General features: G+C 37.5%; 1 protein-coding gene across 2 annotated transcripts in view; it reads right to left on the bottom strand.

Moving 5' to 3' along the window:
- The window catches only part of SLC25A26 (solute carrier family 25 member 26), a 124,437-nt gene that overhangs the window by 27,913 nt on the left and 82,615 nt on the right, over positions 1 to 13,909 (bottom strand). For both annotated transcript variants that reach the window (XM_029918872.1, XM_029918871.1), the window contains one exon: positions 505 to 549. In XM_029918872.1, the coding sequence (XP_029774732.1) occupies positions 505 to 549 (45 nt within the window). The remainder of the gene's footprint in view (positions 1 to 504; positions 550 to 13,909) is intronic.

Raw genomic sequence — 13,909 nt, 5'->3', positions numbered from 1 at the left:
CCTAATTTCACAGCTATCTGAAGTGGCAATCATTATATAGCAGCTTATCTATGATTCATTCAAGATACATGATACAATTTATTACTTGCCCATAAGCTAAAACACAGCCTGCTTAATACCTTTCCTTAAATTCCACCTCTATACTACAATATACTTGAGGTCCATGCAAAAAAGTAGCTACCTTTTATGTAGGAAATAGATGAGTAAGTCTTTGGTGTTGTAAAAGCAACTTCATTTAAACATAACCACCCCCACCACCAAAAAAAGAAGAGGAAAAAAAAAAAAAAAGTAAAGAAAATAATAAGGGAAAAACCCAAGACACACTTCCTATGGGAAAAAAAAAACAGCATGTAATTTCTGTCCTTGACGGAATGTATTAAATAAGCAAACACCCCCAACAAGCAAAACAAGTACTACAATGTAAAAATATTAAAAAAAGAAAACCCTTGAAAAGATGTGAGTTCTTTGTGTGCCATCTTTCATTTATGCATGTGGAAAACTTACTTTTAAGGACTCCCACAAGGGAAACTGGACCAATGAGAAAGGAATCTGAAGAGAAAAAAAATTAAATAAATTAGGCAGAAAAGATCAGAGTTTGATTAGCACTACTATATGAACCTATAATTATTATTTAGAAACATTAGTTCATTTTAACTTTATGTATATAATAAAGCTAATATTAAATTTATAGGTGCGGTATACACAGTTTTCAGAAAAAAAGTTAACCAGTAACTGCCTGTAGAGTTCTACTAACTTTCAGAGCCCACGGGACATAAACTGATGGTGTGAAACCCTTTTGAAACAGAAAGAGAAGCACAGTACAGATATCTGGCTACTGAAATGACAAAACAAATATTTCCTATCACAAGCAATAAAGACTTTAAAGAGTTGACATTTTCCTGCTGAAGAGCTAGAACTGTCTACTCCTTAGCAGGCCAAATGCTGGGGTTTAAAATAGAAACGGAGGGGCACCTGGGTGGCTCAGTCGGTTAAGCAGCCGACTTTGGCTCAGGTCATGATCCCATGGTTTATGGCTTTGAGCCCTACATGGGGCTCAGTGCTGACAGCTCAGAGCCTGGAGCCTGCTTCAGATTCTGTGTCTCCCCCTTTCTCTGCCCCTCCCCCACTCATGCTCTGTTTCTCTTTGTATCAATAATAAAAATAAACATAAAAAAATAAAATAAAAACAGGGAGGTGAGCTTGGGTGACTGAGTCTGTTGAGCATCTGATTGGGTCATGATCTCGAAATTCATGAGTTTGAGCGGAACATTGGGCTCTGTGCTGATAGCTTGGAGCCTAGAGCCAGCTCTGGATTCCCTCTTTGCCCCTCCCAACTGGTGCGCGCGCGCGCGCTCTCTCTCTCTCTCTCTCTCAAAATTAAATGAAAACACTTAAAATAAACAGAAACAGGGAGAGGGAGAAAGAGCAAGATTGGGAGAGGAGGAGACAGGCAGGTCCGGCGTTGCTCTATCACTCAACTGAAGACACCCGAAGAAGCCCACAGCCCTATCTACTACTCTTCCCGAAAGACCTGTTGGTGCATTCACCTGCATGTAAATTCACCCACAGTAGAATCTGTTTGCTTTCAGTGACATTTCCTTGAATTTGAAAACAGAACCACACCTCCCTATTTCCTAAGACAAAAATACCTTAACTCCAGTGAACACCACCCACTAGTCTTGGTGACATCCCATCACTGACCACAAAGGTATGGCCCCACTACTGTTTCTGTACTCAGCAAACTTGAAAGTGACAGTAAAATGTGGACTTTGGACAGGATCAGTAATGCATATGGGGGTGTGAGGGCATGAAGTGTGTGTGTGCTAGAGACCATGATTTTGAAGGCATTAATGGATATTTACCTTCACATGAATTGAGGGCATTAAATTACTTCTGTAGTATTTCTATTTAATCACAAATTAAAAATCTAGTATCACCTGCCTTATTCTGCTGGAGCAGATGACGACCCTGTGTGTCCAAGTGGACACAGAGAAAAAAAGGTCTGTCTTCTGTTCAGGCAGGAAACGGCACTAAGAAAAACAAATTTGATGGCAACAGTCTGGTTTAGGCTGACAAAGTAGAATCTCAGAGGAGTTTGCTGTTGTCAGAGCAAGCAGCCCCCGACCCTGGATGTCAAAACCCCATAAGAGGAGTGACATTTAGTTTTTATGGTCACCAAAACATGAAAGCATCTGTCAAAAAGTCCATTCTAAAGCTAAAGTGCTATATTTTCAATTAAATTAACTATCAACCCCCCCAAACTGTGTAATAGTTTTCTGAAAGTTTTTCTAAATTTCAAAAAAATTTATAGTATGTAATGAAACATCCAAGAGGGCTGTAACAAGTACCAGGATTATAATGACCTTAATTTTCTTCTTTGTACTCTCCCCTCCCAAATGTAAATACTTCACATTTATAAGAAAAAAGGCCTTATAACTTATTGTAATGGTCCACGATAACATTCTTTACTTCTTGATTAAAATAACCTGTAAAACTTAATTATTGTTATCTTCACATTTTTGGAACTTAAAAAATATTAGATTTTGAATCCTGTCAATGTACGTTTTGCCCATTTTCCTCTATTAAAAGTTATTCATTAAATTGTTCCTTTAAATTTAAAGAAGTAATGTAAAAGTCATACAGTTGGAATGGCCAAACTATTCCATTGGGTATTTATCTTTAAAGGTTGAGCCACCAGTAAACCCCAACTTTACTCTCTAAAACAAGATTAACTGACAGCCTAAGGTAATTAAATGTGCTGTAAATGCTTAAGTAATTAAATTTATTTCTGGTTTCTGGTAGTGAAATATCCCTTGTAAGATAAACTCCTGATGTGTAAAAAATTTTCAAATATTCTTCAAGTCAAGATCCCAGCGAATGCTTTCTGTCCTTTACGAGAGGCGCAAACAACAAGGGAAATGTGCCGCGCACATGCAGAAGGAGGGCCGCCGGCAAACGCGGCGCTAACACAGGCTGCCGCAGACCCCGCCTGTCAGAGAGCTCGCTCCCTCCCTGTGTCTGGTTTGGAGTTACATAACAGTGATGTTTCTTCAAAACGTGGAATTTTAAACCCCAAACAGATGTAAGCTGTTATTCTAAAATGGTTTATGGATGAAGAAAATGAATAGCTGCACTCAGAGGTCTTATATTCCAAAACACAACGTACTCATTTTATTGCACCAAAAGTTACAAAATGGCTCACTGTTGTGACCTTTTAATGCCTCCATTTAAGATGTTTTGTTTGAATAAGGTTGTTAGGACCCAGGGCATTAATAAGTGTGTGGCAGTAAACCCAGCTACCATCAAAGAGGCAGATGCAGAGAGGGAGAAATCTGCTAAATTCAACATGGACTCCACTCAGTAATAAACATAGTAATAACTCTATACAGGAGGCCGTGTGAGGATTCTGGGTGAAGCAGACAAAGTCAAATATAGGCGTGGTGAGCAGGGGAAGAAGTGGGGGGCATTGCTAATGAAATAATGTACAAGATTACATCATGAACATGCTTCACCTCTAAGTAGTGGACTAGAATCCTCACTAAAGCCAATCAGTGCTCTGAGCCTTGTGACCTTAAAACAAGTGTCCCTAATCTTATGATCCTTAAAAAAAGTAATGAAGTGATTTACAACAAACCAAGGTGATGTAAAGATATGATACCTAAAGTATTATTTACCTCCAAAATTCTATTATTTAGTGGAAAAACCATATTAGCATATCAACGCATTTTTAAAAACAAGATTTGCTACAATGAACACAATACTACTATGAATGATCTAGGAATCATAAGACTAAGAAAGCATATTTTAAAAGCTGTGAAAGCTATTGCATCTTGGCAGAAATATCCCTAAATTCTCTAGCAATAAGACAAAAAGAAGTCCAACTTTTTGCTAAGATCTCAAATTAGAAGGGTTCATACAGCATGGGACTGGTAGGTCTGCCATGGATATCACAATGGGTTCAAGAACTGGCCCATTCCAATTTTCAAGGGACCCTACAAGTGACCCAAAAAGATTCCTTTTTGCTGTGTGACAGCATCCAAATTTTTGTGATTGACTTAGGGTTTCCCACTTCAGTGCTGCAGTGGTAACAAAGCCATTCTCTTAAATACACTGTGCCTTTTCCCATTCAACCACAAGGGTAACAAAGGACAAATCAAGTTGAAGACTTAAAACCTTGTGCCTCAAAGTAACTATGGTTCCAAATTTTTAAATTAAAATAAGTGAGAGCTATTTAAAGCTGGTCTATTGCAGGGGTACCTGGGTGGCTCAGTTGGTTAAGCCTCCGACTTGGGCTCAGGTCAGATCTCACGTTCATGAGTTCAAGGCCTGTGTCAAGCTCTGTGCTGACAGCTAGCTCAGAGCCTGGAGCCTGCTTCCAGTTCTGTGTCTCCTTCTGTCTCTGCCCGCCCCCTCCCCCACCCCACCAATGCTCTGTCTCTCTCTGTATCAAAAATAAATAAAACATAAAAAAAATAAAGCTGGTCTATTGCTAACTAGTATTTGACAACAAAGAATTCTAACAGTAAACACACATTGATTTTCCAATTGAACACCCATTATCCATTTATTACACTGTATACAGAGTAGAACATCGAACCAATAAAGGAAATTAACCTAAAGCAGGAAAAATTTTAGGTGAATTATTCCTGAGGTTTGTAAGAGATAATATAAGTCCTAAAACATCTTTCCAAAAAAGCACAAAATGGGCAAAAGAGCATCAAAGTCTAATACAGAAAAGGAGATGCGTGTGAGCAATTTGATTCTTAAGTACATCTTTTATAAGTCAGTAAGGAGCTTTGAGACTATCACCAATCACTAACTCCATGTGCTAGGCACAGCAAGTTCTTTGCGAATGTCAGCACTGAAGGCAAAGATTAGGTGTTCTTTCTCTGCATTCTACAGAATCATCCTAGTAACTGTGTCTGGGTGGGAGGAGTTTCCAATAGATCCACATACATGTGAGTGGGCCAGTCACAGAGCACCATTCTTTTTTTTTTTTAATGTTTTTTTTTTTAATTTATTTTTGAGAGACAGAGCGAGCACGAGCAGGGGAGGGTCAGAGAGAGAGGGAGACACAGAATCTGACGCAGGCTCCAGGCTCTGAGCTACCTGTCAGCACAGAGCCCCATGCGGGGCTCGAACCCACGAACCATGAGATCATGACCTGAGCTGAAGTTAGACGCTCAACAGACTGAGTCACCCAGGTGCCCCACAGAGCACCATTCTGTAGCGAAGATAATAGTCGTGTCAAATTAGTCCATAGTCCACTACACTTCTGAAGTCCTTAAATCAAGTTCCACTGTTTTTACAAAGTTAAAAGTATATAGATTTGACACCACTCATGATTTAAAACAAACAAAAAAACTCCTCAAGGTAAATACAAGGGAACTTCCTCAATCTGATAAAGGATTACTAAAAACAAATGTGCGTATCTATATCTAACACCATTCTTTGTGGACAAAGACTGAACGATTTCCTCTTAAGATTATGAACACAGCAAAGATGTCTGTTCTCACTTCTGTTCAACACTACACAATGAAACAATGACTATAAACTAAGGATTCTAGAAAAAAGCCTGAACTGTGGAGATCTGAAAACCCTTGGGTGGGGGGCGGGCCTCGGTGAATTATTTGAGTCCAAGACTGGAACTGGGTCCTTATGAGCTGAAAGACAGTGACCAGTCAGGGCAAAAGGAGCAAACCCACAACTAGAGAGAGCTGTTTGGAGAGTAAGAGGCCCTTATGGGTCAGAAAAATAATAAGCAAACTTAGGAATATTTAACTATGGCAGGGAGAAGTCTTTCTGTATCTAAAAACACAATTTTCCAAATAAACCATACAGCAGATTAGAAGGGAATGGATCATGGCAAAGGTCCAAATTTGTGGTCTGAAAGATCAAATGGAAAAAATGGCTCAAAGCAGCAAAAGAGAAATCACGATAGAAGAGATAAGAGACTTGGAGGACAGAACTAATGAGATGAACAGCAGTTCCAGAAGAAGAAAGATGAGCAGATAGGAGTGAAGCAATAATAAAACACACAACATAAGAAAATTTGCTTGGGCCAAAGAAGGAGTTTAATCTGTACATTGAAACAGTTTATTTGTTCTAGACACAGACCTAGACATAACCTAGTAAATGCCTGAATTAAGAAAAAAAAAATTTACAAGCTTGAAGGAGGAAAGAACATATTCCTTACAGAGGGGAAGGCTCAGAAGGCTACCAGACTTCTCACTTGGAACATAAGAAGGTACAGTGATGGTCCTAACAACCACTGAGACAAAAAAGGATGTTTAAACCCTACATCTGGCACATAGGGGAAAAAAGGGGGTGGAGTATATATACTCAAATATATAGGGAAATGGGGAAAGGGAAAGAAAAGGTAATCATTAATGAAATGGAAATGTACACTAGAAACTCCAAAGTAACAAAAGTTAAAAAAATAATAAAAATAACATAAACGAGCAAAATTAAGAAAAGGGATAAGACACCACAAGTTAACAGTAATAGGGGTGCCTCAGTGGCTCAGCTGGTTGAGCATCCGAGTCTCGGTTGGTTGGTTTTGGCTCAGGTCACGATCCCACGGTCATGGGATCAAGCCCCACATCGGGCTCTATGCTAAGCATGGAATCGGCTTAAGATTCTCTCCCTCCCTCCCCCCCATCTCTCTCTGTTCCCTATCCCTTTGCCCCTTTCCCCTACTCATGTGTGCTTGAAAGAAAAAAAATTAAGTTATAATCTCTCTCTCTCTAAAAAAGAATGTTATTAGATACAGCAAACCCACTCTAATTTATGGTGGTGGATGCCTAGAGACAAAGTATAGGAGTGTTATTAACAGGGAAATCACTGGGTACATTAAAACAACCTCTACCATAGATGAGTAGTCATTTATACAAAAGAATTAGAGCTGTAACAGGTGACATGAACAGACCTCTATAGGTATTAAGACAGAAAAACAAAATATAGATAAGGATGTATCAACTCAGTTATCTTTTGCAAAGCATAAAACAAAAAATATTTGGATATGATTATGATACTGTAAAATAGCAAAATAATATACAAACACAATACATATGAAGTTATTAATATGGGTTATGGAGGGTAAAAAGAGGGAGGAAAAGTTGAAAAAAGAGGCAAAACCCCAAAAAAATTTTTTTAAACACAATTCATAGCAGGGAGAATACAGTCATTCTTAGGCATTGTTATTTATTTATATGAATATGTGAAAAAAGAAATATCATATAATTTAAAAAGAAAAGAGAAGGGATGCCTGGATGGCTCAGTTGGGTGGGCATCCAACTTCGGCTCAGGTCATGATACCCCAGTTCAGGAGTTCAAGCCCCACATCAGGTTCTGTGCTGATAGCTCAGAGCCTGGAGCCTGCTTGGGATTCTGTGTTTCCCTCTCTGCCCTCCCTACCTCCCTCCCTCCCTCTCTCTCTCCCTCTCCCCGCCCTCACAAATAAAACATAAAAATAAAAAATTGTTTAAAAAAGAAAAAGAAAAGAGAAAGCTAGAAAGACACACTAGGACAAAATTTTACAAAGTCTGAGATATCAGAACAATAGTATGGAATTTTTCCTCTGTCACCCTAGCGCCACAGTGACTACTACCAGTGTCAAGCACATCATGTGCATTCAAAATGTGTTTATACAGAATGAGAGGGGAAAAAAGCAGAAGGTGGGAGGAGAACCTGTGCTTCTTACACAAAGGACTGATTCTGGAAAGAGGGCAGGCAATTTATAAGATGAGCCCGGAGCCTCTTGCACAGCCAAAAATTAAGGAAACACTCAAAATCAAACAAACAGCAACAAAACGAACACTCACAGTGATGGGGTTAAGATCAAAGGACACGAAAGCCAACTGAAAGATACCTAATGGCCCAAACTGGAACAATTCAAGCAACCAAATAAAGTAGTACTAAATTATAATCTCCATGAATCACACTAATTGAATGATTGAATAAATGACTAAGTTAGGGAGACAGGACAAAGCTCTACAGAAAAATTCCAAATAATGCATGCATATAAGATAAAGTATACCTGTTCACTCCTTAAATGTGGGCTGCAAACAGGGACTTCCTTAGAAACAGGAGTGTGTGAAAAGGGGGAAGAGTAACTTTACAGCAGAGACACCTGACAGCACTACCTCAATCAGGTGATTAAGGCCAATATTACTAGTGATAACTAGCATTGATTGTATGTACCCTAACCTCAGTCTACTCATGAGAAAGACACTAGATATATTCCAACAGGGAGGCACTTTACAGCTAAAGGTGATGAACAGAACTCCCAAACTCTCAAGGTCATCAAAAACAAAGTCTGAGAAACAGTCAGTCTAGAAGAATCTACAGACACACTACAACTGAATATAATGTGATATCCTTGATGGGATCCTAGAAGAGAAAAAAGACATTAAAACCACGGAAATCTGAGTAAACTGAAGACTTTAGTTAGTTACAACGTATCAATATCGGTTCCTTAACTGTAAGAGATGTATCCTACTAAGATATTAATAATAGGGGGAATAGGGTATAGAGAATAGGTAAGTGTATTATCTTGTATTATAATTCTATAAATTAAAACAGTTCTAAAAGATAAAGTTTATTAAAAAACAAAGTACTCAAATAAGTTTTTAAAGATAATTTACAAGTTAATAATTTATATGAAATTATTACTATATTAATATAAATTATATGTAAATACTTAGTTTTATTGACTTTGTTTATAATTTTAAAAGAAGAAAAAATTGAAAACCAAGATGTGATACGTTTGTAAAGCCGAAAAAATATGTACACCTTTGCTCTGTATTTTTATATTTTAAAGAGGATACTTTGAAAATATACTTGAAATTTCTTAATAAGGAGGGTTAGCTGCAACTAGATTAATTAAAATATTAAAGTAATTTAATCAATATTTAAATAATTAATATTAAAATATTTTAATTTAAATTAAATTTTAAATTAAAAATAATTAAGGGGCACCTGGGCAGCTCAGTTGGTTAAGCCTCCGACTACTGGTTTCAGTTCAAGCACTGATCTCATGATTTGTGAGTTCCAGCCTCATATCAGGCTCTGTGCTGACAGTGCAGAGTCTGCCTGGGCTTTTCTCTCTCTCTCTCTCTCTCTCTCTCTCTCTCTCTCTCTCTCTCTCTGCTCTCCCCCACTTGCTCTGTTTCTCAAAGACAAATAAGCTTAATAAAGTTACATTAATTAAAATATTAATTAAAATATCCATAATATAGAAATAACATAAATTTTGAATAATTTAGCATATGTTAAACACGAAGAACTTACATATATAGCCATTAAATTATGTGCTAGATGGACACCTTTGGGTGGGGGGTATTTGTAGTCTGTGTGTGTGTGTGTGTGTGTGTGTGTTTTAATGGTTTCAGAAGTAGAAATCAGTGACTCATCCTTTACATATAACACCCAATGTTCATCCCAACAAGTGCCCTCCTTAATGCCCATCACCCATGTAGCCCATCCCCCTTACCCAACACCCCTCCAGCAGCTCTGTTTTCGTATTTAAGAGTCTCTTATGGTATGCCTCCCTCTCTGTTTTTATATTTTTCATTTCCTTCCCCTATGTTCATCTGTTTTGTGAAATCATATGATATTTACCTTTCTCAGATTTATTTTGCTTAGCATTATACACTCTGGTTCCATCCACATTGTTGCAAATAGCAAGATTTCATTCTTTTTGATTGCCAAGTAATACTCCATTGTATATGTATACCACATCTTCTTTATGCATTCATCCACGGATGGGCACTTGGGATCATTCCATAATTTGATTGTTGTTAATACTGCTGCTACAAACATTGGGATGCAGGTGCCCCTTCAAATCAGCATTTTTGTATCCTTTGGATAAATCCCTAATAGTGCAAGAGCTGGGTCATAGGGTCCTTTTATTTTTAATTTCCTGAAGAACTTCCACACTGTTTTCCAGAGTGACTGCACCAGTTTGCATTCCCACCGGCAGTGCAAAAGTGTTCCCTTCTCCACTTTGAGTTTTGAATTTATTTTTGTGTATGGTGTAACAAAGTGGTGCAGATTCATTCTTCTGCATGTCGCTGTCCAGTTTTCCCAGCACCCCTTGCTGAAGAGACTTTTTTCCATTGGATATTCTTTCCTGCTTTGTTGAAGATAAGTTGGCCATACATTTGTGGGTCCGTTTCTGGGTTCTCTACTCTGTTCCACTGACTTATGTGTCTGTTTTTAAGCCAGCACTATACTGTCTTGATGATTACAACTTTGTAATACAGCTTAAAATCCAGGATTGTAATGCCTTCAGCTTTGCTTTTGTCAATATTACTTTGGCTATTTGAGGTATTTTCTTGTTCTATACAAATTTTAGAATTGGTTGTTGTAGCCCTGTGAAGAATGCTGGCGTTATTTTGATAGAGATTGCATTGAATATGTAGCTTGCTTTTGGGATGCAGTTTTCCATCTTAACAGTATTTGTTCTTCCAATCTAAGAGCATGGAATGTTTTTCCCTTTCTTTGTGTCTTCTTCAATTTATTTCATAAGCTCTCTAGAGTTTTCAGCATACGAATCTTATACCTCTTTGGTTAAGTTTATTCCTAGGTATTTTGTGGGTTTTGCAATTGTAAATGGGATCTATTCCTTGGTATCTCTTGCGGCCGCTTCATTATTGGTGTATAGAAATGCAACTGAATTCTGTACACTGGTTCTTTGTCCTGCAACTTCACCTAACTCACGTGTCAGTTCTAGCAGTGTCTGTGGAGACTTCAGGTTTACCATATACAGCATCATGTCATCTGTGAAGAGTGAATGCTTGGCTTCTTCCTTGCTGATCTGGATGCCTTTTATTTCTTTATGTTGTCTGATTGCTGAGGCTAGGACTTCCAACACTACTGGAAGAAATAACTGTGGTGAGAGTGAGACATCCGTGTCATGGTTCTTGACCTTAGGGGGAAAGCCCTCACTTTTTCCCCCACTGAGGATGACATTAGCTGTGGGTCTTTCCTATATGGCCTTTATGATCCTGAGGTACGTCCTCTCTATCCCTTTCTTTACAAATACATTTTAAAAATAAATAAATAAAACAAACTGGGGCACTTGGGTAGCTCAATCTGTTAAGTGTGTGACGTCAGCTCCAGTCATGAGCTTGCAGTTCACGAGTTCAGGTCCCGTGTCGGGCTGTGCTTGACAGCTCAGAGCCTGGAGCTTGGGTCAGATTCTGTGTGTGTGTCTCTCTCTGCCCCCTCCCACTCTCATACTCTCTCTCAAATATAAACATTTAAAAAAAAACTTTTTAAAAATAAAACAAATTATCCCTGAAGAGTACCACAAGTGCACATAATTTGGGAGTGAAAAGAATTAGACTCTGTTATAAATTACAACTCTGTAATTACACTAAAAAGTCATTGCTTCGTATACTTACAATGAGGAATCATAATGGCATAGAAGTTATACTTTGACAGAGCTGCTAATAAAAAATATCCATGCATAAAAAGAGAAAGGTTAAGATTATGAAGATATAAAGGTTGTTACAATTTTATTTGCTTTCTGGAGCACAGTCATAACCAGAGGGGGAAAAAATCTACATTTTCTCTTCTCAAATAATACAGATGAAGCCTCTCAAACACATGCTAAAAGCCATTAGCCTCAGAGTCATCATTTTATTGCCTCCTGTGGAAAATATCTCTAAATGAGAAAGTATATTATTTGATAATTCTATTTCATATTGTAATTATAACATTTTTATTAGTTTCCTATATAAAATAGGGATCTATGTTAAACCCACACAGCTACAAAAGGAGTGAATAAAATGACTAATAGTTAAACATGTAAAACCTGTTTCTAACAGTGCTCAAAATGAAAACCCTTATGATCATAAAGTTACTGAATAGTAAAATACCACTGAATTATCAACAAATACAAAAACTGAAGCAGTAAAAAGCATATTAAATGAGACTTTTCCCTTAGTATGTTCCATATGCTGAAACTTTAAATAATGATATAGTAAATTTAAAATATTGACCAAGGTGCAAACACACTCACAAAAACTGCTCTTCTTCCCTAATAAACCACATCCTGTCTTTCAGGCCAGCTTACTGGAAACTCCTCAAGTCTGGAGTGGACTAAGACTGGGAAAGGGTGGGTTGGGGTGGGATGGGGTATAGTGTCTTAATAAATCAAAGCTCCTAGAACAACATCTGGCATATAATAGGTTCTCATTAAATATTTCTTAAACAAACAAATACATTGGGGCACCTGAGTGGCTCAGATGGCTAAGCCATCTGACTTCAGCTCAAGTCATGATCTCACTGTTCATGGGTTCAAGCCCCATGTTGGACTCTGTGCTGACAGCTCAGAGTCTGCAGCCTGCTTCAAATTCTGCGTCTTCCTCTCTCTGCCCCTCCCCCGCTCACACTCTCTGTCTCTCCAAAATGAATAAACATTAAAAAAAAGTTGTCCAATAAATAAAAATAAATGAATACATCTCAGAAAAAAATGAAACAAAGGAACAAAATGTTTTATTCTAGAAGCTATTAATTCTAGGAGCTGGCTTATCACCATCTAAACCAACATTAAAGTGGAGACAAAAGATGAGCAATCAGCCACAAAATATGAAAACAGAGTGTGTTTTAGTGGTTTTCTTCTTTCATTTTACTTATATTTCAAAGTGTAATAAATATCCAATTCCTTTAGAATGAAAAATTCCTTCAAAAACCTTAATGGAAACTCATCTCACTTTTGCCTAACATTTACATTCACTCTTAGGAATGGGGGAAATGGAAAACCGGGGGAGATCTTTTAAAGCAACTTTACTATAAAGTCCTGCCTTATTAGAACAGCATACAATATGGCTTGCTCCCACAGAAACAATCCTTTGCTTCACAGTTAGTACCGCTTAGATGCACAAAATTTGAATGCTTTCTCAATAGTTTGGTTAACAAAAGTCTGTATAATTTTTTTTTAATGAAGAGGTTCTTAAGTATGATATTTTTAAAAATCACAGGAAAACTGGGGATCCTCCATGGCTCAGTCAGCTGAGAAACGGACTCTTGATGTGGGCTCAGGTCATGATCTCACTGTTTCATTAGTCCAGCCCCATGTGGGGCTCTGCACTGACAGTGAGGAGCCTGCTTGGGATTCTCTCCCTCTCCCTCTCTGCAGGCCCCTCCCATGCTCACACTCTTTCTCTCAAAATAAATAAATTTTAAAAATAAAAAAACTACAGAAAAACTCCAAAGGAGGAAATGTGTAAAAATAAATCATGACATCAATGCAGATTAAATATGAAGATCAGAAACCTTTGACTAAGAACTTCAGTATGCTATAATTTTATCAGAATGAATTATGATAATATTGAATTTCAATGTAAAATAAAAGACATTTCACTTCCTTTCTTTCCATCTTTAAAATCAAGAATAATAATGGCAATCTCTCATACTCTCACTACGTGCCAGGCACTGTTGGAAGCACTTTATATTGCAAACAGGTTATAATATGTAACTAATTCTAATGCAACTCAAAAATAACCAGCATATATTTTGGATTTCAACAGAGATTAGCTAAAAGAAAGTACTACTGTAAATCAACTGTTTACAGGGTAGTTTTTCCTTAAAGACAGTCTTCTCATAATCTAATAAGGAAATGTTAATGTTTTCTTAAAATATGTTAAAACAGTGCCATTTAGACAACAAATGAAAAATTAATGATATAATTGTAAATGCAAACAATTATAAAAGAACAGCTTGTAAGGAAAAAGATAATACACAACTGTGTGTGTTTTACAGACACATGATTTTTACTAATTAGAGAATATATAATACTCTTAATAAAATCAGACTCCAGGCTCTCAGCTGTCAGCACAGAGCCCGAGGCAGGGCTCGAACCCACAAACTGTGAGATCTTGATCTGAGCTGAAGCTGGACA

The sequence above is a fragment of the Suricata suricatta genome, chromosome 12, assembly GCF_006229205.1.
Source record: "Suricata suricatta isolate VVHF042 chromosome 12, meerkat_22Aug2017_6uvM2_HiC, whole genome shotgun sequence".
NCBI classification, from domain to species: domain Eukaryota; kingdom Metazoa; phylum Chordata; class Mammalia; order Carnivora; family Herpestidae; genus Suricata; species Suricata suricatta.
The sequence above is the reverse complement of the archived record's forward strand: the minus strand, read 5'-3'. Positions and strand labels throughout refer to the sequence as shown.